Source organism: Culex quinquefasciatus, chromosome 2, assembly GCF_015732765.1.
Source record: "Culex quinquefasciatus strain JHB chromosome 2, VPISU_Cqui_1.0_pri_paternal, whole genome shotgun sequence".
Lineage (NCBI taxonomy): Eukaryota > Metazoa > Arthropoda > Insecta > Diptera > Culicidae > Culex > Culex quinquefasciatus.
In genome coordinates, this window is record NC_051862.1 from 41157853 (window position 1) to 41184076 (window position 26224).

At 33.4% G+C, this 26224-nt stretch overlaps 1 protein-coding gene across 5 annotated transcripts in view; it reads right to left on the reverse strand.

The window, feature by feature from the left end:
- The window catches only part of LOC6034691 (serine/threonine-protein phosphatase rdgC), a 127284-nt gene that overhangs the window by 58986 nt on the left and 42074 nt on the right, over nucleotides 1–26224 (reverse strand). For all 5 annotated transcript variants that reach the window (XM_038253562.1, XM_038253561.1, XM_038253560.1 and 2 more), the window contains one exon: nucleotides 23964–24844. In XM_038253562.1, the coding sequence (XP_038109490.1) occupies nucleotides 23964–24177 (214 nt within the window). In that variant the 5' untranslated portion in view covers nucleotides 24178–24844. The remainder of the gene's footprint in view (nucleotides 1–23963; nucleotides 24845–26224) is intronic.

The following is a 26224-nucleotide window of genomic DNA, read 5'->3' on the forward strand; positions in this document are numbered from 1 at the left end:
ACGCACTGCCCTTACACCTACATCTCACCCTTGCTCTGAGTCAGTACGAGCAGCACGCTAGAACACGCTTTGAGTGTTCGTGCCAGGCATGCACACCTTCTTTTCCGGTTACGCATTTTAACTCGGCCGGGGGTGGTACATTACGTAGGATTTGATGTAAGTATAAGCGCCTAACCATTTATAGTGTGCCTATCAACTTTCATTAAAGCAAAAACTGTTTTATTTTTAGTTTGAATTCAAAAACTAGTTGTTATTTTACTGTGTTTTGTTTTCTCCTGAAATCTTTCCTATTGTTGAGTCGTGTTTTTATGTTGCTATTTCTTTTGTCGCGGTGTTTTGTTACAACTTTTGGTCCTAAGCATTTTATAAAAGTTTTCAAAAGTACTATAGTAATATTTGTGTTAATTCTTTGATCATTTAAAAAATTGAGTAAGGGCTCGAACCTCATTTGTTTGAAGAAAAGGGTGAAGATTGAAAACAATGGACAGTGAAAGAAATATACTATTTGAAGAATCAATAGTAAAAGAAAGATAGTAATTTATGAAGTAGATAAAGAAATTAACAATAATTAATAAATAGAGATAACAAACAAGCTTAGATTGTATTGAGGGCAATTTATAGGGCAAATGAAAAATTATTCAAATAGATAAATAAAGAAAAGGCAGATGATAACAAAATTGACATCGCTGCCAAATTAAGGAAAGCAGAAAGTATGTTACAGCAGCATCAATTGGTAAAATAGAGTGAAAAAGCGTTGAGAAATAAGAGAATCAAATGAGTAAAATCGAAATCAAATGGAGGATAGTAAACAGAAGCCGCGTTAGAAAATCAGTGAAACAAAATAAACAGAAGATAGGTGGTAGCTGAGAATGAAGAGAAGAGAAACCCCGTTGTGCGATGTTTCAGGTACATCCACAGCAGTTGACTCAACATACTGCGAATCAAAACAATACCGTCTACAATCACAAATTACTTCCCTTTCCCACATTGTCGCGCCCCTTTCTTTTAGCCGTCTCGACTTTGACTTTGGTCAAAGGTTTACGATCCGTTTCCACAGGCCACCAGCTAGGTCATCATGAAAACCAAGCCAACGTGGAGGTAAGAAAATAGGACACTTGCAAGGAACCAGAGCTATACTGTCTTGATCAAGTATGATCTAACAGGACTACGGACGTAGTCAGTGACGCTCCTTCCAGGATGTTCCTCGCCTGAGCGTCAACTGAAGAGGTATCATCAGCATCATTCGCACTTGGCCTGCTAATTTTCTAATGATACATGAAAATTCAAAATCTTTTTTAATGATACATAAAAATTCCAAAATCTATATCTTGGGAAGAAATTATTCATTTTTGATTTGATTTTTTGATTTGCGAAAAAACACTATTTTGATTTTTTTTTGTCACAAAAACTTGATTTGCCTAAAAAAACACTATCTTAATTTATTTTTTTATTTTTGAATATGTTCTAGTGGAAATTAAATGCCTACTTTTCATAAATGTCCAGATTGTGCAAAACATCTTTGACCGAGTTATAATTTTTTGAATCAATACAGATTTTTTCAAAAAATCGAAATATTGGTCGAAAAATTTCAACTTCATTTTTCGATGTAAAATGGAATTTGCAATCAAATAGTATTTTAGTGAAATTTTGATAAAGTGCACAATTTTCCATTTTCAGGTAACTTTTTTGAAAATAGTGGCAGTTTTAAAGTTTTTTAAATTAGTGCCCTCATTTGCCCACTTTTGAAAAAAAAAAGAGCTGAGAAAATTCTATTTTGCTTTTTTGAACAGTGTTGATACGACCTCTAGTTGCTGAGATATTGACATGCAAAGATTTAAAGACAGAAAAATTGATGTTTTCCAAGTCTCACCCAAACTACCTACCATTTTCTAATTTCGATTTCTCAGCAACTAATGGTTCTATTTTCAATGTTCAAATATGAAACATTCCTAAATTTTTGCAATCTTTTTCAAAAGGCCATAATATTGAATGTTTGTCTCTTTTGAAAGGGCAACATTAAAAATGTTTCAAAAATAAAATTTCCCTTTTTTTTACACAAAAAAAAGTTTAATTTTGGTTAGGTGAATTTTTTTAGTAATATTAGGCCGTTGCAAATAATTTTTGAAGTCTATGTCCCGCGGCTCTGACCCAAGTCGTGGAAAGGGGGGGGGGGGGGGGAGGCAAAAAATAAAATATAAAAATTGAAGTTACAAGCCATGGTTTTAACATTTGGATGAAAACAGTATTTTAAAATGCTCCAGTTGCTTTCCAATCATTAGTTTTCAAAATATCAATGTATTGAATGAATTTTTCTTTGCAAAAAAAAAACTTTTCGTGAGGCTGTACATTGGTATTTTATTGAAATTAAAAATGTTTTCATAGGCGCTCAAACATGCTTAATATGATATTTATTTTAACTGATTTTCAGTTGATGGAACTTTAATTTTCATTAAAATTTTGAAGTTTTTCGACAAAATAGGCCGACTTTGAAGAGGGGGCGACATAAACTTTGAAAAATATTTGCAATGGCCTTACAGAAAAAAATGAATTTCCAAAATCGGTTTATCAGTATTTTGTAAAACGAAAATGTTTGAATAACAAAAAGGCCACCATACGAGCCACAGAAATGTTGTTGGCATGTTAAAAATTATTGAAAAATTGTGTATTTTACAGCAATTATACTCAGAAATGGTTTGACTTCACGTGTTGATAGAAAAGATAAATTGCAATTAATAAGTTCATTATAGAATATTTTTGAAAAAATACTTATTTAAAAAAGCAGCAAAATTCCTCATAAGAAGACACTAAAAACTTTTTAGGATCAAACTGATTATTGCGGTCTTTAACCAAGTTAGATTGTATACACAGCAAAAAATCCGATGGTAAAATCGCACGCAAAAGCATGCACATCACCTTCGTCAAAATAAACACTTAATATTCCACACTGCATGTAATTTTTGCAGACACAAAAAAAGTTGCGACCGTCGGGATTCAAACCCAGCACCAACAGTAAGGACTGGCGCCTTAGCCCACTCGGCCATCAGACCGATGTAAAGCTGTAAGGATAAACGCATATATGAGCTTGACATTTCGGTCAAGTAGGTTTCCCATACTGATGGGCTACATATTTCAGGGTGTAAAATCACATAAAATTGCATAAAATAATGCAATATTTATTTTACACCCAGGCCTTTTACACGTAGTTGGATTACTACTTTTTTAGCTGTGTAGAATTGCACATAAGAGTCTAGCACTTGACGAAGCTTCGAGTTAATTCCACTTTAAAATTAAGAATTTAGGAAAGTTCTGAAATAATCTTTTCTTCAATCATTTTGATCAAATCTCCCAGACAAACATGAACGCCAAACAACCTAAACGTTGACCGATTTGGCTGAAGAATAATATACAAATTTTGTAGGGTTTATCGCTAAAAACATTAATTGAAACCTGTTTGGAAATTATTAAAAATAGTTTATTTGGATTCCTTTGACCTTGTATAAGATAATTTTCTGACAGTTTGATTTATTTGGCATGGAATTCTCAACGTGCAGCAAAACTCAAGTTCCGTTTCTCGAACACGTAGAAGCCACAATTTTCCATACCGAAATTTCCCTCCCCCCGCGTTCACGTTCCAAAGTCTATCATCACTTCCACTATCAGAACTTAATTCGACACAGCTGACACTGATGAAGACCGCCTGCGCCGATCGACGATGATTTGTTCCGATTTGAATGAAGGCAGCACGTGCTCTCATGCGCTTGCCGAAAGTTTCCCCCCGCAATGGTAAACAAAACCTCGAAATGTTTTCACAAAAAGTTGTCGGTTTTAATGAGGAAACTTTGACCAAGTGTAACTCAATTATTCGAGAGTTGAGCTTTATCCTGCGACGGGGCGAGAAGCTTGCTCAACGAAGCATTGATTGCACCTCATTATGACAGTCAATGGAACAAATTGGTAACTGGAAATTACAGAGGGAGGATTGATTCCTTGTGACTGATGAATAATGGCTGAGAAAGATGAGACAAAAGCTCATCGGAGCTCCATTGATGGGGAATGACTCTTTGGGAATACTAACCAATTTTCTCATTTGCTTATGTTAGAATGTAGCTGAAATTGTCATCTTTTGTGTTTTATTTTTAAATCCACAATATTTTAATCAGAAAATCCTCGGAGCTAGAAACGCAGATTATCCTTTCCCCTTTTCAATTCTTTTGTAAAACGAGCACACTTTGCCGCCTCAAAGAGGCACACAATTAATTGGGAATAATTACAAAGCTCCCGTTACGGACGAGCTCCTAAGGCTTTGTTATCTTTAACACCAGCAGTGCTGGGGCAAACCAGCAGGAAGAAGATTTCATCGCCAGAACTGATAGAAGAAAAGATATTTTTTTCTTTCCAACTGAACAGACTACTCGGGTACACCTGGTATTTGCCGGTTGAGAAAGGTCAAACACAATGATTATTATCCCGATGAAAACGGGGGAATCACCTGTATAAAATGGAAAGAATGGTGAAAAGTTTTTCCATAAAAAAAGCATGAAAAGAGATTTTTTCCGAGCTTGACATTCTTGCTGAGAGAGAGAGAGACAGAGAGAGAGAGAGAGAGGCACTGAAAGTCTTGCTAATTACAGCATCTTTAACCTTTGAGCGAGAGAGCTTAGCAACTCTTTGTGGAGCGTTTTTCTTGAGAAAGTTCAATCGCTCACGATACTCAGTATTTGCTTCATATTTTATACAGGATAAAATTGGCTTGAAAATTGATACTTGCTTTATAAGAAATAATTGATCAGTTCGTTGAATTATCTCAATATATCACAACATTCTCCAAATCTTCAAAAATGAAAAAAACCGCTAAAAAAAATCCTTACGGCTTGTGTGTGTGTTTCCTCAATAAAATTAGATTGCAGGGTTGTTATTCGATAAAATTATTGAAGCTCAATTGCGATAGTTCTATCGTGATCGTTATTTCGATAATTCTATCGGCGATAATCGGTTATTAAATCTTTTTAAAATCGACTTAAATCAACCATATCATGATACATTTTAATGCTTTCACATAGAACATACATTTTTATAAATATAGTATGTTTAAAAGTATTGATACTCAAAATTGTTCACAAAATACCGTATTTTTTCGAAAGTATTGAAGTTTTCTTAATTTGCAATAGGGTATCAAACGAAGCGAAATTTTTATGCGGTATTTATAAGAGTTTTTTTTATTGATACAACAAAATTCACAAAAAAAACGTGTTTTTTTTTAAATACTCAAATTTTTAAAATTTGCTATCTGAGTATCTAACGAGGCGAAATTTGTTATGAACTTTAACATTATTACAGTTTTTTCAAAAATACCGTATTTTCGAAAGTACCCACTTATTTTTTAGATTTGCAATGTGGCCATGGTACATCGGTCTAAGAAGTGAAATTAGAAGGAAAAATTATTGCTGCTTCGGGAAAGCATTTGAGAGCTTTGGCGTCAAAGGAACATTTGATCAGTAAAAAAATCTACGACTTTTGGTCATGACGATACTCTCAGTTTTTCAAAATCTATCTCCGCATCCTGATGAGATAGAGATATACTTTATTCGGCAGTTTTGTAGTGGAGCAGTTCTCTAGGATTTCGGTCATTCGATTTTTTTTTGTATTTTTTAATCCGACTGAAACTTTTTGGTGCCTTCGGTATGCCCAGAAGTTTGTCATATAATTTTCCATACAAATTTGGCATCCATACAAAAATGATATGTGAAAATTCAAAAATCTGTATCTTTTGAAGGAATTTTGATCGATTTGGTGTCTTCGGCAAAGTTGTAGGTATGGATATGGACTACACTGGAAAAAAATAATACACGGTAAAAAAATTTGGTAATTTTTTATTTAACTTTATCACTAAAACTTGATTTAAAAAAACACTATTTTTAATTTTTTATTTTTGATATGTTTTAGAGGACATAAAATGCCAACTTTTCAGAAATTTCCAGGTTGTGCAAAAATCATTGACCGAGTTATGAATTTTTTAATCAATACTGATTTTTTCAAAAAATCGAAATTTTGGTCGTAAAAATTTTTCAACTTCATTTTTCGATGTAAAATGAAATTTGCAATCAAAAAGTACTTTAGTGAAATTTCGATAAAGTGCACCGTTTTCAAGTTATAGCCATATTTAAGTGACTTTTTTGAAAATAGTCGCAGTTTTTCATTTTTTTAAATTAGTGCACATGTTTGCCCAGTTTTGAAAAAAATATTTTTGAAAAGCTGAGAAAATTCTCTATATTTTGCTTCTTCGGACTTTGTTGATACGACCTTTAGTTGCTGAGATATTGCAATGCAAATGTTTAAAAACAGGAAAATTGATGTTTTCTAAGTCTCACTCAAACAACCCACCATTTTCTATCGTCAATATCTCAGCAACTAATGGTCCGATTTTCAATGTTAATATATGAAACATTTGTGAAATTTTCCGATCTCTTCAAAAAAAATATTTTCAAAATTTTCAAATCAAGACTAACATTTCAAAATGGCCAAATATTCAATATTACACCCTTTTAAAATGTTAGTCTTGATTTGAAAATTTTGAAAATATTTTTTTCAAAAAGATCGAAAAATTTCACAAATGTTTCATATATTAACATTGACAATCGGACCATTAGTTGCTGAGATATTTACGATAGAAAATGGTGGGTTGTTTGAGTGAGACTTAGAAAACATCAATTTTCCTGTTTTTAAACCTTTGCATTGCAATATCTCAGCAACTAAAGGTCGTATCAACAAAGTCCGAAGAAGCAAAATATAGAGAATTTTCTCAGCTTTTCAAAAATATTTTTTTCAAAACTGAGCAAACATGTGCACTAATTTAAAAAAATGAAAAACTGCAACTATTTTCAAAAAAGTCACTTAAATATGGCTATAACTTGAAAACGGTGCACTTTATCGAAATTTCACTAAAGTACTTTTTGATTGCAAATTTCATTTTACATCGAAAAATGAAGTTGAAAAATTTTTACGACCAAAATTTCGATTTTTTGAAAAAATCAGTATTGATTAAAAAATTCATAACTCAGTCAATGATTTTTGCACAACCTGAAATTTCTGAAAAGTTGGCATTTTATGTCCTCTAAAACATATCAAAAATAAAAAAATTAAAAATAGTGTTTTTGTAAATCAAGTTTTAGTGATAAAAGTTAAATAAAAAATCAAATTTTTTTACCGTGTATTATTTTTTCCAGTGTAGTCCATATCCATACCTACAACTTTGCCGAAGACACCAAATCGATCAAAAATTCCTTCAAAAGATACAGATTTTTGAATTTTCACATATCATTTTTGTATGGACAGCTGCCAAATTTGTATGGAAAATTATATGGACAAACTAATGATGCAAAATGGCTTCTTTGGGCATACCGAAGGCACCAAAAAAGTATCAGTCGGATTAAAAAATACAAAAATTAAAATTGAAGAAAAAAGACCGATTTCGTAGAGAATTGCTCAGTGTTAAGCATTCTGAGCATGCTGAAGACATAAAATTTCTATCTCTTAATCTGTTCATTCTACAGGATTTTATATGAAAAGTGCAAGGGTTACCCTTTAAAAAAGTGTTTTTATTCTATAACATTCTTGCAAGATTTTTGACAATTTTGGTGTCTTGGAAACATATTTGGAAGACTAAAAAACGCGTCTTTTGAAGAAAGAACGAAACCACAAGCTCGTTTTATTCAAAAGTTGGGGCAATTTTATGTTTTCAAATAGGGGAAATTCTCGTATGTTTGGCAGGTTAAGCACTCGCTCCTAACTCCATCCAATTTGCTGATTTTCACTATGTAAACAACTAATTTTGCAAAACTTTTGATAGAAACTTGCTTGCTCACTTCTCATTGAGCTATTTATCACTCGCTTTCAGTTGAAAACGCTTTAAATTAGCTTTAATTAAATTTCAAAGTTCTGACCTGCCAACATTAGAGGCACGCTGGAATTAGATGCTGTTCCCCTAAGCCATTTTTGAATGTTTACATCATTTTTTTGGTGGAAACAAAATAAAATTCCGTTTATTGCATTTGAAAGCTTAAGACTTCTTCTTTATGATGATTCAAAAATTTCAGGATAACTCAAATAAAAATTGTTCAAAGATAGTAATTTATAGAAATACCACCCTAGTATCGTCATGACCAAAAGTCGTAGAATTTTGTACTGATCAAATATTCCTTTGACACCAAAACTCCAAAATGCTTCGCCGAAGCAGCGATAATTTTTTTCTGCTAATTTCACTTCTCAGACCACTGTGCATGGGTGTCAAAATAAGAGAAGTTTTGTATGCATTTTCTATTAGAGTGTTGTTTGTAAGAAACTAAAATTGTCAGAACATACCGCATTTTTTTTTTTTTGTTGAAAATACTCAAATATTCACATTATTAGACATTTTCCATTTAAAAAACTAGTTTTTTTTACAAAACACCGTACTTTTTTTCGAAAGAAGTCAAATTCTCACAATTTGCAATATGGGCATCAAACGGAGCGGAACTTTGCATGGATTTTCACTTTGTTTTGTGTAAAACACTTAAAATTTCTCAAAATACCTTAATTTTTCAAAGCATTGCATATTTAGTATTTTCAAAAAAATACGGTATTTTGTGAAAAATTATATAATCTTCAAAAAAACAAATAAAGTAAAAAAGCATACACAAATAGGCATTGATTGATACCCAAATTGCAAATTATGAAAATTTAAACCAACTTGAAAAAACAGTTTAATGTGAAAAAATTTAATCTCCGCTTTAATTTTATTTGGGTTCTAGCTTAGTTCAAGCTAGACGACATAAAAAATTATGCTAATGTACATAATGATGAAAATTTGTTTGCCTGGATAATTGATTTTTCATAGAATAGCCTTTTTTCCAAAATTCCAGTATTTTACACAACAGTTTCAAAAACTCAAAAAATTTGCTTTAAGAAACATGTATGATTTGAACAATATCTGGAGTTTTTTTTAAAGGTTCAATAAACCAAATTTTCAGTTTTTGCTTTTTGAGTGATTTTCAATACTCCTGACTCAGACGGTTTCAAATGCACCCAAAAAGCAAAAACTGGAAATTTGGTTCATTGGACCTTTTAAAAAAAACACCAGATATTTGCTGTGAAAAAATTTAACCATTCAGATATTATTATTCAAAAGAAAAATTCAGGCCTTAAATTTTAAAGGAATTTAATACGTATTAACTACGTATTCAAGTCATGATGTCTCTGTGCTCTCTTGAACTAAGCTGGCATCAACTATCAAAAATTCTTGCTGTCCTATCAGTTTTTTAGATTTTGTGATATTATTTTTTGAGAATCTGAAAAAAATCATTAAGGTTAAACTCAGCTTACTAAAAAGCGAAAAATTCAATGAAATTTCACGAATTAAATTGGTCGTTAAAAACATCAAGGTGGAATTAAAATAATGAAAACTTATTTACTTACACAGAAAAAAAGTTGAATTTATGAAAGTTGGTAAGTTGAATATTACTTCTTTTTTGAGTAATATTACATAAAAATTGTGTAAAATGTGAACCTGATGATAATTCATCAGTTCCTGATGCAAATATTATTCATTTTTTGACACCAAATCTGTCGTCATTCCCTGATGAGTATTACCATTTCTTTCTGTGTAATGTGATTTTATCAACCAATTTCAGTTGCAACAATCTAACGCCCTGACAGTGCAACTAATGGAGCACTCAACTCGACTGAACGTTATCGAGAAAAAGCTCGAAGAAGCTCCCACAAAACAATATCGATCAGTTCAGCAATCCAAGGAAATAAATTGATATCTTTTTTCCGATTACACTCAGCCACACTCAATGAGGAGTTTAATTAATTTGATGAAAATTGCATACCTTGCACTGCTGTTGAGAACTTGAGAAAGAATTCGACACACGAGAAAAAGAAGAAGAGAGAGTCCCTCTACTAAGGGTTCAAAATAGTTGAAGCTTAGGACATGACCACCCCCTTGAGGGAAACCTTATCTCTTGAAGGAAGATAGATTTTTTGTCCCCTCTCTAGATGGAGACACTCACAGCAGTGCTATGCAGCTGACAGGTCTCGGAGTGCAGAGCAAAAGAAAATGATAAATAATTAAATAAATTCTCATCAAGAGGGTCCTTGCTCGGAGCGAGCTGCATTTTATAATTGAAATTGAAAACGCTGCAGAAAATTGGGAATTGATCGGAACTAATGGAGAAAACTGATAGTACTTGGATTTGGGAGAAGCAAAGGATTTTTTTTTTTTCAAAATCACTGTGCATTTATGAAACCCGAAATGACTAGTTAAATAAACATCAACTGCTCAAAATAATCATAATTACGATTAGCAAAAGGCCACCCTCGACCTCCCTTAATATGACTGCTCATCAGCTAAAATAGCAATTTCCCGCCAATTTAGATTATCCTCCCCCCTCCGGCAAATGACAACCCAAAACATGATTGCCAAAACAACGACGAAAAACGGAACAAAAGTGCTGCCCACATTAGCAAACACACGACGCGGAAAGCGTTTTGCGAATGAATAAAGGACGGAATCGCGTGCGAAACGTTCACTAATGTTTGCCGTAGTGGAAAAGGGCGGCATCGCTCACCCTAATGGTCCTCCGGGTGAGCCGGTCGATGATGGCACCCCAGAATGACACCACGTGACGAGCGTGGAGCGCGGCACGGTGAGCTTAAATGATTAAAAAAATGAAAGAAGTTTAGTTTTTTGTGCAATTCCGTTTTGAAAATACCTACTTTGACTGTCATTCAGATGTGACAAAATGGATTAACTTCCATCAGCAAAATAATAGCTCTCATTGGAATGCTAAAAAGTAAAATTTTTCAGCACTTGAGCAATTCTCTCAGATTTCGGCCATTCGATTTTTTTTTTGTATTTTTTAATCCGACCGAAACTTTTTTGGTGCCTTCGGTATGCCCAATGAAGCCATTTTGCATCATTAGTTTGTCCATATAATAGTCCATACAAATTTGGCAGCTGGCCATACAAAAATTATGTATGAAAATTCAAAAATCTGTATCTTTTGAAGGAATATTTTGATCGATTTGGTGTCTTCGGCAAAGTTGTAGGTATGGATATGGACTACACTGAAAAAAAATGATGCACGGTAAAAAAATTTTTGGTGATTTTTTATTTAACTTTTTGTCACTAAAACTTGATCTGCAAAAAAAAAAATATTTTTTGATATGTTTTGGAGGACATCAAATGCAAACTTTTCAGAAATTTCCAGGTTGTGCAAAAATCTTTGAGCGAGCTATAAATTTTGAATCAATACTAATTTTTCGAAAAATCGAAAAATTGGTCGCAAAAATTTTTCAACTTCATTTTTCGATGTAAAATTGAATTTGCAATCAAAAAGTGCTTAAGTAAATTTAGATAAAGTGCACCGTTTTCAAGTTATAGCCATTTTTAGGTTTTTTTTTTTTGAAAATAGTCGCAGTTTTTCATTTTTTTAAATTCGTGCACATGTTTGCCCACAATTGAAAAAAATATTTTTGAAAAGCTGAGAAAATTCTCTATATTTTGCATTTTGAACTTTGTTGATAAGACTCTTACTTGCTGAGAAATTGCCATGCAAAGGTTTAAAAACAGGAAAATTGATGTTTTCTAAGTCCCACCCAAACAACACATCATTTTCTGATGTCGATATCTCAGCAACTGATGGTCCGATTTTCAATGTTAAAATATGAAACATTCGTGAAATTTTCCGATCTTTTCGAAAAAAATATTTTCAAATTTTTTAAACCAAGACTAACATTTCAAAGGGCCATACATTCAATATTACACCCTTTTGATATGTTAGTCTTGATTTAAAATTTTTGAAAATATTTTTTTCGAAAGGATCAAAGAATTTCACGAATGTTTCATATTTTAACATTGAAAATCGGACCATTAGTTGCTGAGATATCGACATCAGAAAATGGTGTATTGTTTGGGTAGGACTTAGAAAACATCAATTTTCCTGTTTTTAAACCTTTTCATGGCAATATCTCAGCATCTAAGGGTCGTATGAACAAAGTCCGAAAGCAAAATATAGATAATTTTCTCAGCTTTTCATAAATATTTTTTTCCAAAAAAGGGCAATCTATTTAAAAAAAAATCAATAACTGCGACTATTTTGAAAAAAGTTACATAAAAATGGCTATAACTTGAAAACGGTGCACTTTATCAAAATTTCACTACTGTACTTTTTGATTGCAAATTCAATTTTACATCAAAAAATGAAATTGAAAAAATGTGTGACAAATATTTCGATTTTTGGAAAAAATTATTGATTCAAAAATCATAACTCGGTCAAAGATTTTTCGCACAACCTGAAATTTCTGAAAAATTGGCATTTTATGTCCTCTAAAACATATCAAAAATAAAATAAATTAAAAAAGTGTTTTTTTGCAAATCAAGTTTCAGCGACAAAAAGTTAAATAAAAAATCACCAAATCGATCAAAAAATTCATTTAAAAGATACAGATTTTTAAATATTCACATATCATTTTTGTACGGACAGCTGCCAAATTTGTATGGAAAATTATATGGACAAACTAATGATGCAAAATGACTTCTTTGGGCATACCGAAGGCACCAAAAAAGTTTCATCCGGATTTAAAAAAAACTGAAAAAATCGAATGACCGAAATCTCAGAGAATTGCTCAGTTCATTAAATAAAAAAACGGGTGTTAACAATCAAAGATCTCGATTATATTTGCGAGACATTTGTGTGGATTTAAGGGATAAAAAATGATGGTTTGTATAAATTTAAAAATCTTTTAAAAAATCGTTCAAATATGTTTTTCAGTCCTTGATAAACAGGTTGAGTAAAAAGTTCCTTTAAAGTTACATAAACAGTGTTTATTTATTTAAGCCATGTCAACAGATCCTTGCATGACTAGCCAAACATTATCACGTCACGTAATTCCAGGAAGAACTTTGCTAAAATTATAGTGACAGCAAATTTTCCCCACGGGACCTATTTGACAAACGTCTAATGTCGGTAAAACACGAAAAACAAGTTTTTATGTATCTTCAAACCTCCAAGGAATTTCACGAAATTTCTGCCCAGACAGACCTGGCGGATAGTCTGCCGGTGGTCACGTCCACTGCCGGTGCCACTGAACTGTTATAGTTGTGGGTACGACTCAGCTGCTATTCCGCACCCCTTAGGCGAACGTGTTTGACCTCTCCAAGAATATGTTGGCCATTTTTCCAGACTGCGGTGGATTATGAGCGTGTCTGCCGCAGCCATTTGGTGCCAATTTGCCCGGTCTCGACAGAACTGACCATTTGTATTGCTAAGGGAGTTCCACTTTGCGCTCCAAAATGAACTGACCAAACCCAATTCCATTTGCTTTGGAAATAGTCTGGAGTATTTTGAAAACTCAACCCCAAGTTCAAGGTTGCAAGGTCAGCCGGACATCGTAATTGAGTTGGACTACGCAAAGCACTTACTCTTGAGCATCTTGACCGAGCTTCGCCGGCGTGGATAAATGATTGCTGGGAGGCTGGTGGCGTCGTCATCCTCACTGCCATTGCCAGAAGTTGTCCGATTTCCCATAAGGTTAATAAAACTTGTGCCGAGCGAGATTGTTTGGAGTGAAGGGCACCGGCGCTGGAATTGCACTTTGGGTTGGTAAATGTTTGGATTACAGCACTAGAAGCGCCCGCACTGGACACACATTATAAACAAACGTTGGTCGGTAGCACTGTTTATGGTTTGGGAGTGTTTTGACACTAGTTGGGGAAATTATTTCAGAGCTTGCTGTTGGAGATTTTGGGCGACACTCTGAACAACATTTCTATAGTTTTTTTTAATGGTCCATTAACCAAATTTTCAGTTTTTGCATTTTGGGTGTTTTTTTTAATACACCTGACTTAAGGCGGTTTCAAAAACACCCATAAAGCAAAAACTAGAAATTTGGTTTATTGGACATTTAAAAAAAAACTCAATATTTTTCACCATTTGGATTCATTTTAAATATCTAATTTAATAAAATTTAAAATTGAAAATTCATGATTAGGGCGTCAAATTTTTCCGGGTTTAGGAATTTCCTGGGAAACGGAAATTTTTTTTTTATGAATCCCGGGAAATCCCAAGATGCCGGGAAATTTATGAAACAGTCATAAAATCTATATATTTTATTATATTTGTTATGTTTTCAAGCATAAAACCATGGAATTACTCAATACCATTCATTGGTGGTAAACTACACTTCAATCGAATCAAGAAACAGTTTTTAGATAGCTTAAAAATAATTAAAGATGTTTTTGTTCTTTGTTGTGCCTTGGCTTTTAAATTATGCAAATATTTTTATCCAGAGTGATTGAAATTAAGTAAGTCTCTTATATTTAAATTTTTTGCCTTAGCTTAAAAAAATCTTTGAAAGTGTACGTAAATAAAGTCAATGTTAAAGTGTATAAAATTAAATAGAAAATATTTAAATCCCTAGGCATTTTACGGATCTGTAAACTAAAAATTCAACAATTTTCGTTAATAAGCCAAACTAATGCTGATATATGACAAATACAAATTTTAACGCTTTGAAATTCTTATCGATTTCTAAGTATTAAACTGTTTATCTATTTCCTCAACCAAATCTGATTTTTTTAGTTTTTTCAATTTCGGGAATTACCGGCAAAAATATAAAAAAACTCCCGGGATTCGTAAATTTCCGGTTTAGGAAAAATCCTGAATTTCCACTTATTTGCAATTAAAGTTTGTTCAGCTAACTTTTGTCACAGGAACTATGTTTTCATGCAACAAAAAAAATCCCAAAAATCGTTTAGAACTTGCGACTTTATATTTTCTCCAAAATGATCTGTTTTATGTGAAAAAATTCCCTTGATGGGCGTCGAAATTTTTTCTTTTGATGAAGATTATTCTGTCGCTGCTGCCGCCATGTTTACGTTTCCAAGTGTTTGGATAGTTTTGATTACTTCAATCGACATGTGAAACCTACCATTTTCATGTAATTAGATGTTTGACGCAACCGCCATTAAGAAGAAAATCATTAAAAACTAACTGTTAATAAATACTAAATTTACCGTATTTACTGAAAGCCACATTTTTTTTACAAAATAATCAATAGTTTAAAACATGTTATAGATATTTTTTATATCTCGAAAATTTATAATATTTTTTTCTTTCAGACTTAATTGATCGGACTGCTGGTTGTTGAAATATAACCTCTTTAAATTATTTTTTTTTTGAGAAAAAGTTGTATTTTCTCAGTGTTAACGAATAATCCCACAATTTGTGACTGAAAATATTTCGGAAACTCTTGGTTTGATTTTCAATGCATCTCTTCAATAAAAATAAAGTTATAAGTTATATTTAAAACAATCTTTTCACTTTATGAATTCAATGTTTTTTTTTTTTAAATGCAAAATTTGCATAATTTGCCAAATGAGTTTCAAACGAAGCATTATTTCTAATATTTAAAGAGTTTAAACTCATGTTTTCACAAATCGTCGCAATTTTTATTCAAATGCAAAAAAACTATAATTTGCAATATGGGTATCAAACGACGGCAGATTTCGTATGTAATTACACTGTATTTAAATGCACAGTGATTTTTTTTTACAAAATGCAGTATTCTTATTAAATATGAATAGTTTTTTATTGTTTTCATTTTTTACATGGAAATTCTAATACAGTTATAATTTATATGAATTATTCGTCAATTGACACCGAAATAACAAATTAGATTGTTTTTTTTAAATGAAGTATTTTACGAAAAAATTAACAGCAGTAAATATCCATTCAAAACCCATATTGCAAATAATGCAAATTAGAATATTTCAGAAAAATACTGTTGTTTTTTTGCAAATTAGACTGTCTGTGACTGTAAGAAAACTCGCTTCTAAGCATTTCATAAAAAAAAAGTTTCACAAGATTTTTGAACACATACCGTAAAACGGGGTGACTTTGATAGCCGGGGTGACTTTGATAGGTTTGCGATTTTTCCGCAAAATGAAGAGTACAATTAAAATACGTAAGGAATGGTTCAGAAACATACTGACCGTGGTAGAGAAGTGTTCAAAGTACCTCATGAAGAACTTTTCATAAATTTTTGAAAAGTTTATAAAGTTAGTTAACTATAGTTAAGAAAATGTGAATGAAAGTCATTATTTTAAACTTCTCAAAGTGTCATGATTTTCTCAATGAACATGATTTTTAATCGGAAAACGGGATGCATTTTCGGATTCTTTGGACAATTTTCCACTTGGAGAAGGTTAAATAAGTTTGTAAATAATAAATAATATGTGTTTTTGAAACACAATTAAAAAAAAATCTCCCAATTTATAGGCAAATTCAGTTGAACAAATTTCATGTAAAATGTGAAAACTTGTGATTCGTGCTTCGAATTCAGTTTAAAATGCAATATAAATCGATAATTTTATAAACAAAACTATTTTTAACAAATTTCAGGCAAAATTCCGACTTTTTAACAATTTTACCTAAAATTTATATGTATTTTGTTAAAAAGCTTTATAAACTTAGTTAACTTAATATAAACATTGATTTTTTCTTACAAACTATATCAGCTACTTTAGTGATGGTACATTTAACGTACAAATAAAGTTTGAACATCTTAAATATGATTTTAACAAGAAAAACTATGACTATCAAAGTCACCCCGGAATTAAAACCAAGAATTTTTAACTTAACTATTTTTCTAAACACTATTGAAAAACTTTTTTCCAAAATAGTGCATGGACTTTGTGTGGCCTACCCCAGTACAGGTTTTAAAAATAATAATCTTGAGAAAAACCTTACCTGTTGGAAAATATTCTAAAAACAAATTGAAATCCTATCAAAGTCACCCCGGTTTACGGTACTGACTATTGTTATTTCAAATCGTTAACCCTTTACAACCCAACCCCGCCTCTTGATGGGCTTCGATCTAAAAATTTGCATTGGAAAAAAGAGCTCTTACAATTTTAGAAAAAAGTTGGGTTTAAAGTTTGACTTGTTTTATGTTACTTTGCCAATGATTTTAAAAATGTAATTTTTTAGGGGTCAACTACACCCAAAGGAAAAATATATCTCAAAATCTGCATCATTGGATTTGCTGCAAAAAATGTCACATTTTATAACATTTTTTGCAGCAAGCCCGTAGATCATTTTTGCCCGCGTGTAAAAATTTCAGCGATCTGCAGTTCTCACCAACACATATAATGCTGGCCCGTCTCCGAGCAACACTCCAAAGAGAAGCATATATTGGTGCTCTTTCACTCACTTTTCATCAAGCGTCCATGGCGCGGTGGTAGCGTGTCGGATCAATAACCAAGAAGTTGGTGGTTCAATCCTCGTTCTGCTAAGTGTTTTTGTGAAATACAACCAAAAGCCGTCAGTAATGTCGATAATTGTCGGTAACGGGCAAAAATGTCATATTCCTATATCGCAAAAAATGCATGAGGACAGTTTTCATGCAGATTCTGATATACTTTCATGCCGCCATGCATCACAATCATGCGACTGCCAGTTGGGTGTATGGCTGTGTTTTTTCTAACATTTCCTATGTTTTAAGTAGAACGAAGTTTGTATGTGTAAGTATGTGAAAAACAAGCAAACAAATGAAAAAAATAATACTGTTAAAGAATTAAAAAATAGACAGGCAAAATTAAATGATAGGAGGGTGTAGAATAGGTCAAATACTACCAAAAACAAACATAATCAAAACAAAGAAAATGCAAATTTAAATACTAAAAATAAAACAAGACAAACATAAAAAAAGAAAAGCAAAGTTTTTCGTAGAACAAAAGTTGCTCAAAATCACCTCCTGAACAGAGGAAAAATTAAAATTTTCAAAAAATTGAGACCATTTTACAGAAAATATATTTTTTTTTGTACTGAATAAATCCGAGAAGAATGTTTGTATAAAATACACTTTAAATTTTCTAATGCTGCCAGCACATCAATTTACGAATCTTTATCTTATCATTGCCAATTTTCTCTCCATATCTCTCCCCGGAAAATGTGACCAGCCAGTGGCTGTAAATCCTCCCATCGGTCTGCCACAAAAACGACGGAGGGCCATTATTTTCACGGATCATTCTCCGTTTCTGCTGTGGCTGCCGCTGCTGCTGTTCCGGACTGCTCTGGGTGAAACTGCGGCAGGGGTCATCCGGAAATTACGTGGTTTATAAGTTTTATATGTTTAGCTTATCATTCTACATTAATAATTCTTATTCTTCCAAAACATTATTTTATGTTGTTTTGTTTTTCATTTAAATTGATGACTTCAAAAAACCAAGCCCTTAACGAATGACCCCCCAACAAAGAATGAGTTATGACGACCTATGGTGAAAGTTATGAATGACCGCGCGAGACCGCCTTCATTCTTTCCGTTCCGTTTCACTAACCTGGCCCAATGATGGTCTGATGTGGGGAAAATGCCACATTCAGTCCTGGACCTCTGAACCGTGCCACCCCCGCTCGACGGACAGTTGTTATTTATTTATTTTTTATGGCATCAGCCCCGGCTCGTCGTGGCCGCGCTCCAAATGACGCGAATCGATTGCCATAAATCACAAATGGACGTTGACAATAGGACATCGGAAAAAAACATCGGGTGTCGTGTCAGAATTGAGTTGTCGCACACAGATGACCTATTCTGGTTTGATAGGATTGTTGTACATTGAAAACATACAGTAAGTTAGGTTTACAATCAAATTTCTCCAAAAAATAAAAATAAAACGTTTTTATAACATGTCCTACAAAAAATATCTCATGATTTAGATTTAGGGACAGCAGATGGTCACTTGAGTTGATTTAATGGATACGTCCCTGGAGCCATCCCAAACAAATTTGCCTTCTCTCTGCTAGCAGCACCATTTGCCATTAATAGGAATCCCACCGAGCCGTCATCACCGACAGATTCACAGTCGATGCTGAGATTCTTTAGGAAATCTTAAAAGTCATTTGAGGTTTGTCTTTTTTCGGGACCCATTTTCGTTTCCAGGAAGCTAAAGAATATATACAAAAAGTCACTTTCTAAATTATCAATTGGCTTGAAATAAATAAAAAGTCGTTGGCGGTGTTGCTAATTATCTAAAAAAATCACGATTTTTCAAAAACATCAAAAATGAAGTTCAAAAAGATCATTTGAAATTCTATAACTTCTTAAAAGCGTAAAGCTAACCAATTAAATAACAACTCCTCAACGACCTTCAAAACCCAATTTCACAGAGAATTTTCCAGCTGTCAAACGCGCCAATCTGTGCCAAACATTATCATCGGCATCATTTTCACAAACTAAGTTTCCACCTTCTACCACTCTGTCCCCGTAGAAGAAAAAAAAAACGGATGAACGCACCCGAGGGATAAAAATAACTTTAGTCACGATAAATTTAGTCCATCCGAACTGCCAATGAATTCTACAAAAGGAAAAGTGGGGTGGCTTTGGGGCTCTCCCCCAGTCCCCTTCTCTGAATCTTTCGTGGCCATTCATTGACCATTCATAAAATTCTGGCCGCACTTTAATACGCATCATATTTTTATTTTTATTTTATTTTTTCTTTGGCTTAGAAGAAAATGGAAAAACCACAACAGAATATTTTCCTTTGGGATGTCTCTTTTGCAAAGCAAGCACAAATAACATTTAGTCTGTGCGTTGAAAGCATGTTAAGTATGACTCGGAGGATGAATAATGTGCGGTTCCCACACCGGTCATCGCTTTTTGGCCTCTTTTGGACTAGAAAATGTAAGTAAACAAACCGAAAATAATGTGAATAAACTTGTAGGGTAAAGGAACTGATTGTTTATAAGTAAGAATAGAAAGTTAGACGTGAGTTTTTTTTTTTTTTCATTGGAGATCCGATCAAAAGTCTCAGCAATTGTCAAAATTGTCAAAATGGTCAAAATTGTCAAGATTGTCAAAATGGTCAAAATGGTCAAAATGGTCAAAATTGTCAAAATTGTCAAAATTGTCAAAATTGTCAAATTGTCAAAATTGTCAAAATTGTCAAAATTGTCAAAATTGTCAAAATTGTCAAAATTGTCAAAATTGTCAAAATTGTCCAAATTGTCAAAATTGTCAAAATTGTAAAAATTATCAAAATTGTCAAAATTGTCAAAATTGTCAAAATTGTCAAAATTGTCAAAATTGTCAAAATTGTCAAAATTGTCAAAATTGTCAAAATTGTCAAAATTGTCAAAATTGTCAAAATTGTCAAAATTGTCAAAATTGTCAAAATTGTCAAAATTGTCAAAATTGTCAAAATTGTCAAAATTGTCAAAATTGTCAAAATTGTCAAAATTGTCAAAATTGTCAAAATTGTCAAAATTGTCAAAATTGTCAAAATTGTCAAAATTGTCAAAATTGTCAAAATTGTCAAAATTGTCAAAATTGTCAAAATTGTCAAAATTGTCAAAATTGTCAAAATTGTCAAAATTGTCAAAATTGTCAAAATTGTCAAAATTGTCAAAATTGTCAAAATTGTCAAAATTGTCAAAATTGTCAAAATTGTCAAAATTGTCAAAATTGTCAAAATTGTCAAAATTGTCAAAATTGTCAAAATTGTCAAAATTGTCAAAATTGTCAAAATTGTCAAAATTGTCAAAATTGTCAAAATTGTCAAAATTGTCAAAATTGTCAAAATTGTCAAAATTGTCAAAATTGTCAAAATTGTCAAAATTGTCAAAATTGTCAAAATTGTCAAAATTGTCAAAATTGTCAAAATTGTCAAAATTGTCAAAATTGTCAAAATTGTCAAAATTGTCAAAATTGTCAAAATTGTCAAAATTGTCAAAATTGTCAAAATTGTCAAAATTGTCAAAATTGTCAAAATTGTCAAAATTGTCAAAATTGTCAAAATTGTCAAAATTGTCAAAATTGTCAAAATTGTCAACATTGTCAAAATTGTCAAAATTGTCAAAATTGTCAAAATTGTCAAAATTGTCAAAATTGTCAAAATTGTCAAAATTGTCAAAATTGTCAAAATTGTCAAAATTGTCAAAATTGTCAAAATTGTCAAAATTGGAAAAATTGTCAAACTTGTCAAAATTGTCAAAATTGTCAAAATTGTCAAAATTGTCAAAATTGTCAAAATTGTCAAAATTGTCAAAATTGTCAAAATTGTCAAAATTGTCAAAATTGTCAAAATTGTCAAAATTGTCAAAATTGTCAAAATTGTCAAAATTGTCAAAATTGTCAAAATTGTCAAAATTGTCAAAATTGTCAAAATTGTCAAAATTGTCAAAATTGTCAAAATTGTCAAAATTGTCAAAATTGTCAAAATTGTCAAAATTGTCAAAATTGTCAAAATTGTCAAACTTGTCAAAATTGCCAAAAATGACAAGCCTAGCGAAATAAAAAAAATATATTCTGAGCATTTCAGTAAAAATGTTGTTAAAATTTGCAAGAAGCAAAATAATAGTTAATGTGTGTTAAAATGATAGAAGAATAAAAGAAATTTTTAATTTATATCTTAGAAATTGTAGCTCGTCACAATTTAAAAATTCCGCTTTTTTCAATCAAAACAAATTTAAAATGACACCACGGACCCTTTTCGTTTACGCTGAACCCCCACTAGGAATTGGAAACATCTTTTTTCCATTTTCCGCCAATCTCCTCTCCGTTTCCAGCCAAATGATTTTCGAGGTTTAAATTGAATCGCTCTTCTCTCTATCAGCAAACAGAAAAAAAAGATTCTAAAAATATCCTTCTTCCCTCCAAGGACGTAAAAGAACAGCTCCAAAGTCCTTCAACTTAGAGTCGCTGATACTTTGTTGATCATCTGTAATTGAAAACATTCACGCCAAAAGTTTTGCCGTGTGATGAAAAAAGCTCTGCAAATAAAATTTAATTCTTCCACGAAAGCTTGCGCTGTAACTGAGGGGTTGAGTACTTTTCGCCAACATTGCAATGTTGCACGCGGTGGGGTTTGGGGTGAATTTTAATTAGGTGTCATTAGGCATGGCATTTTGTTTTTGAGTCCTTTTTGGCTTTCAAAATGAATGGGTTTTACAAAGTGGCACTGTTTGCACTGCTGATCTGATGGTTTTGTTCTGCTTCAATTAAGAGCAGTGTCAAATGGGGTTACTTTCTGATGACAGTACTTTAATTAAACATTTGTTAAAATAGCTTTTATATAAAACTGTAATTTTCATCAGATTTCTGTGAATTTCATAGAGTTGAAATGTTTACAATGAAATAACCTGAGTTCACTCGAATTTAATCAAAATTAAGCACATAATTTCTCATTTCCAATTACCACATCCTGTCAACTCAACCTCACCAAACCCATCTGCCGGAGACTTGCCAGAATGACAAATGGCCAAACGTGATTGAGTTCGTACATTGCATCAGATTTTCAATTTTGAAACAGCCCCCTCCGGAGCCATCAAGATTGACGCGAACGAACATTGTTGTCGGTGGCAGCGGCAGTCTCCAATAAATCACAACGACGAGGCTCCAAGGACTTGAGGACATCGAGAAACGTCGAGCATGCTCAACCGCAACCAAATTTCAATGAATCCTTCAACCCATCAAGTGGTCTTATCAAAAGGGACGACGCTCCGAAGGGCTTGAGTCAACAAATATACAATGAACACTGGCGGGTGGGGTGACTTTGAGTTTTTTTTTTCGAAAATTACGATATTGATTGAAATTGCATTTTTAGTTTTTAATTTGAAGTTTTGGAGTTTTGGAAATTTTGTTAGTTTTTAGTTTTTAGTTTTTGTTTTTAGTTTTTTCCGAATTTCTCCCCGATCGAAGTAGCCATGGGCGTGTTTGGACGTAATTTTTTCGCTGCCGTAAATTTGACGTTTTCTTCGGGGTTTTTTTTTCAAGTTATTTCTCGTTGGCATCTTTTGGCCAATTTTTACAAAATTCCACGACGGTTTCGGATTTGTTCTTCGGTTGACTTTATTCTGTAAGAGAATCTTTCTGTGGCTGAAGACAAAAGTGAAGCTCTCCGTGAACCTTTTAGTATGGCGGAACGGTGAAGATTTCCTGATGGTTCCAGCCTTTCCGGCAAAGCCAGAAGCTATTTGCAACCTGCGGAGCCTGTTCCTTCACTTATACAGCCCCTAAATGGAAGCAGATTCTATTTGATTCGGTTCGTCGACTGAAAACTATCAAGAACCCAGAGAAGGTGACGTCAGGCTGTGTCCAATTCCGGTTGCAGGAAAATGAAGATTGAAGCTGCTTATTGAAGATATCCAGGTTTTGGTGAGATCTTTCCATAATTTTTTGCAATGTTTTTTTTCCATGCCATACCAATATAAATTATATTCTATTGATTAAATGAAATATCTTTCCTACCCCTTCTCCATCTTCCATTTTCCCAATCCCCATTCTCCATTTCCACGAACCCCATTATTTGCCAAATTTACACTTACACATGTGGGTCTCGTGGCGCAGGGGTAGCGGCTTCGGCTGCCGATCCCGATGATGCTATGAGACGCGGGTTCGATTCCCGCCTTATCCACTGAGCTTCTATCGGATGGTGAAGTAAAACGTCGGTCCCGGTTTCTCCTGTCTCGTCAGAGGCGCTGGAGCAGAAATCCCACGTTAGAGGAAGGCCATGCCCGGGGGCGTAGTGCCAATAGTTTCGTTTTTACACTTACACACCCAACCACAACTGATTCGGAGCGTTTGGTACGGTATGTCCACGCATCCTTCCTCCCCTGTAGATTCTGTGAAATGTGATCCGTTCACAGAATCCTCTCTGCGGTAAACACAACGCAGTAGGGCTGGCCGCTTTAATTTTTGCAATTCATTTTCGGGTGTTCTCGGATGTACTGCAATTATTAATACTGACAAGAAAAGTGCTTGGGGCGTAATCTAATCGCAAGACTTTCCAGCATGCTTTCATCGGACTGGCTGCGTTTGTGTTAGATTAGATTAGATTAGATAGATTAGTTTTTTCCGAATTTCTCCCCATTTTACAGTACCCAAAAACCCTTCTTTCTAACCCTCCCCCTCTATCAATTCGTTCTACTCACTCCGTTCGATCTTGGTCATGCTCATGCCGCGGCCGGTCTTCCGCCACTGCCGGCACCAGCCCTTGGACGTGAACAGCTTCAGCAGGCTGCCGCTGTGCGGTGTCATCTCCCCACCGCGCTCAATCTCCGACGATCGGCACGAGGACGAATCCTCGAAGCTGGAACTGCGCCGGGTCCGCTGGAAGCAGCCACAACTTCGCAGTATTTCACCCATGGCCGGACTATTCTACGGAGTTCGCTACAAAGTCAACACTACACTGTGCAAAATCAGCACCTTCAATTCTTGCGCTGATTTGGTCCGACAATTTCGTCAATCTACGCGGCTACACTTGTTCCTTGAAACACTTCCTGGCTTAACGAAGCTACGAGACTTTGCTTGATTTAATCACCTTTGTTGTCATTCCGGTCGTCCCTGTTGGCATCACTTCTTCACTCCCTTTCTTCACTGACGGCGAATCTGCTGACGAAGTGTCTTCTTGGGTGAAGAGTACTCCTCCAGTAGTAGCATCTTTCTCATCCTATAAAGCTTAAGGTGTGGACTAAATTGGCTCGCTTCTCCCTATGGAAAAATCACTTTTCTTCTTGGCCTTTTGTTTTTCCACAATTTTCCCCTTAGACACAAACAACACCGCACACACACACTGAATTAAGGACGAACTTTTTAATTTATCTCCACAGTGACTTCTTTTTTTCATCAGGGCCTCACACTGACGACATTGACGAACCGGGGATCAGCTTGATACGGGGAAGGAAATTCTTTAATTAACTTTTCCACGTGGTGGTGCACACCACGGTTGCGGAGAAAATTCAGACTGCTGGATCCTGCCGTGAAAATAGTTTGACGTGCAGTTCCCCCAGCTGGCTGTTGTGGCGCCGGAAATCTGGAATGGAAAGTAATGAAAAATAGTTGCGTTACTAGCGCTGCAGTTTGGGGAGGAGGGAGGTTTTAGTTGAAGGATGAGGCGTCTCCATTTGAATGAAATGCATTTTCAAATGTTTAAAAGTTCAAGATTAAAAAACTTGTAGCGCTAACTTTATAAGTAGTTTAGTGGAATGTTCGATTGAAGGCTTATTTTTGAATTCAATCCTTCTATTTGAGTACCGTAAACCGGGGGGACTTTGATGGGTTTCAATTTGTTTTTGGAAAATTTCCAACAGGTAATGTTTTTTTCAAGATTATTATATTTAAAACATGTACTGGGGTAGGCCACACAAAGTCCATGCACTATTTTTGAAAAAAAGTTTTTACAATAGTGTTAATAAAAATAGTTACGTTAAAATTGAATTAATTCGTAAAAATAACTAAAACAGTTGCATATCTCCATACATTTTGAGGCTTTCTTAAAATTTTATTAAACTCTCCTCAATTGAAAATTCGGCTGGCATAAACATTGAAAAATATTTGCAATGTCCTTATACGTTCAACAAAATGGTGGAAATTCATCTATATATGAGCAGTTGTTCCAGATTTCGGTCATTCGATTTTTTTGTATTTTTTAATCCGACTGAAACTTTTTTGGTGCCTTCGGTATGCCCAAAGAAGCCATTTTGCATCATTTGTTTGTCCATACAATTTTCCATACAAATTTGGCAGCAGGCCATAAAAAATGAAGTATGAAAATTCAAAAATCTGTATCTTTTAAAGGAAATTTTTTGATCGATTTGGTGTCTTCGGCAAAGTTGTAGGTATGAATATGGATTACACTGAAAAAAATTATACAAGGTAAAATTTTTTTTGATGATTTTTTATTTAAGGGCGTAATATTGAATGTTTGGCTCTCTTGAAATGTTAGTCTTGACTTGAAAACTTTAAAATATTTTTTTCGAAAATATCGGAAAATTTCACGAATGTTTCATATTTTAACATTGAAAATCAGACCATTAGTAGCTGAGATATCGACATTAGAAAATGGTGTGTTGTTTGGGTGGGACTTAGAAAACATCAATTTTCCTGTTTTTAATCCTTTGCATGGCAATATCTCAGCAACCAAGGGTCATATCAACAAAGTTCAAAAATGCAAAATATAGAGAGGTGGGCAAACAAGTGCACTAAATTAAAAAATTAAAAACTTCGACTATTTTCAAAAAAGTCACCTAAATATGGATTTAACTTGAAAACGGTGCACTTTATCAAAATTTCACTAAAGTACTTTTTGATTGCAAATTTGATTTTACATCGAAAAATAAAATTAAAAAAAATTTGCGACCAATTTTCCGATTTTTTGAAAAAAATCAGTATTGATTAAAAAATTCATAACTCG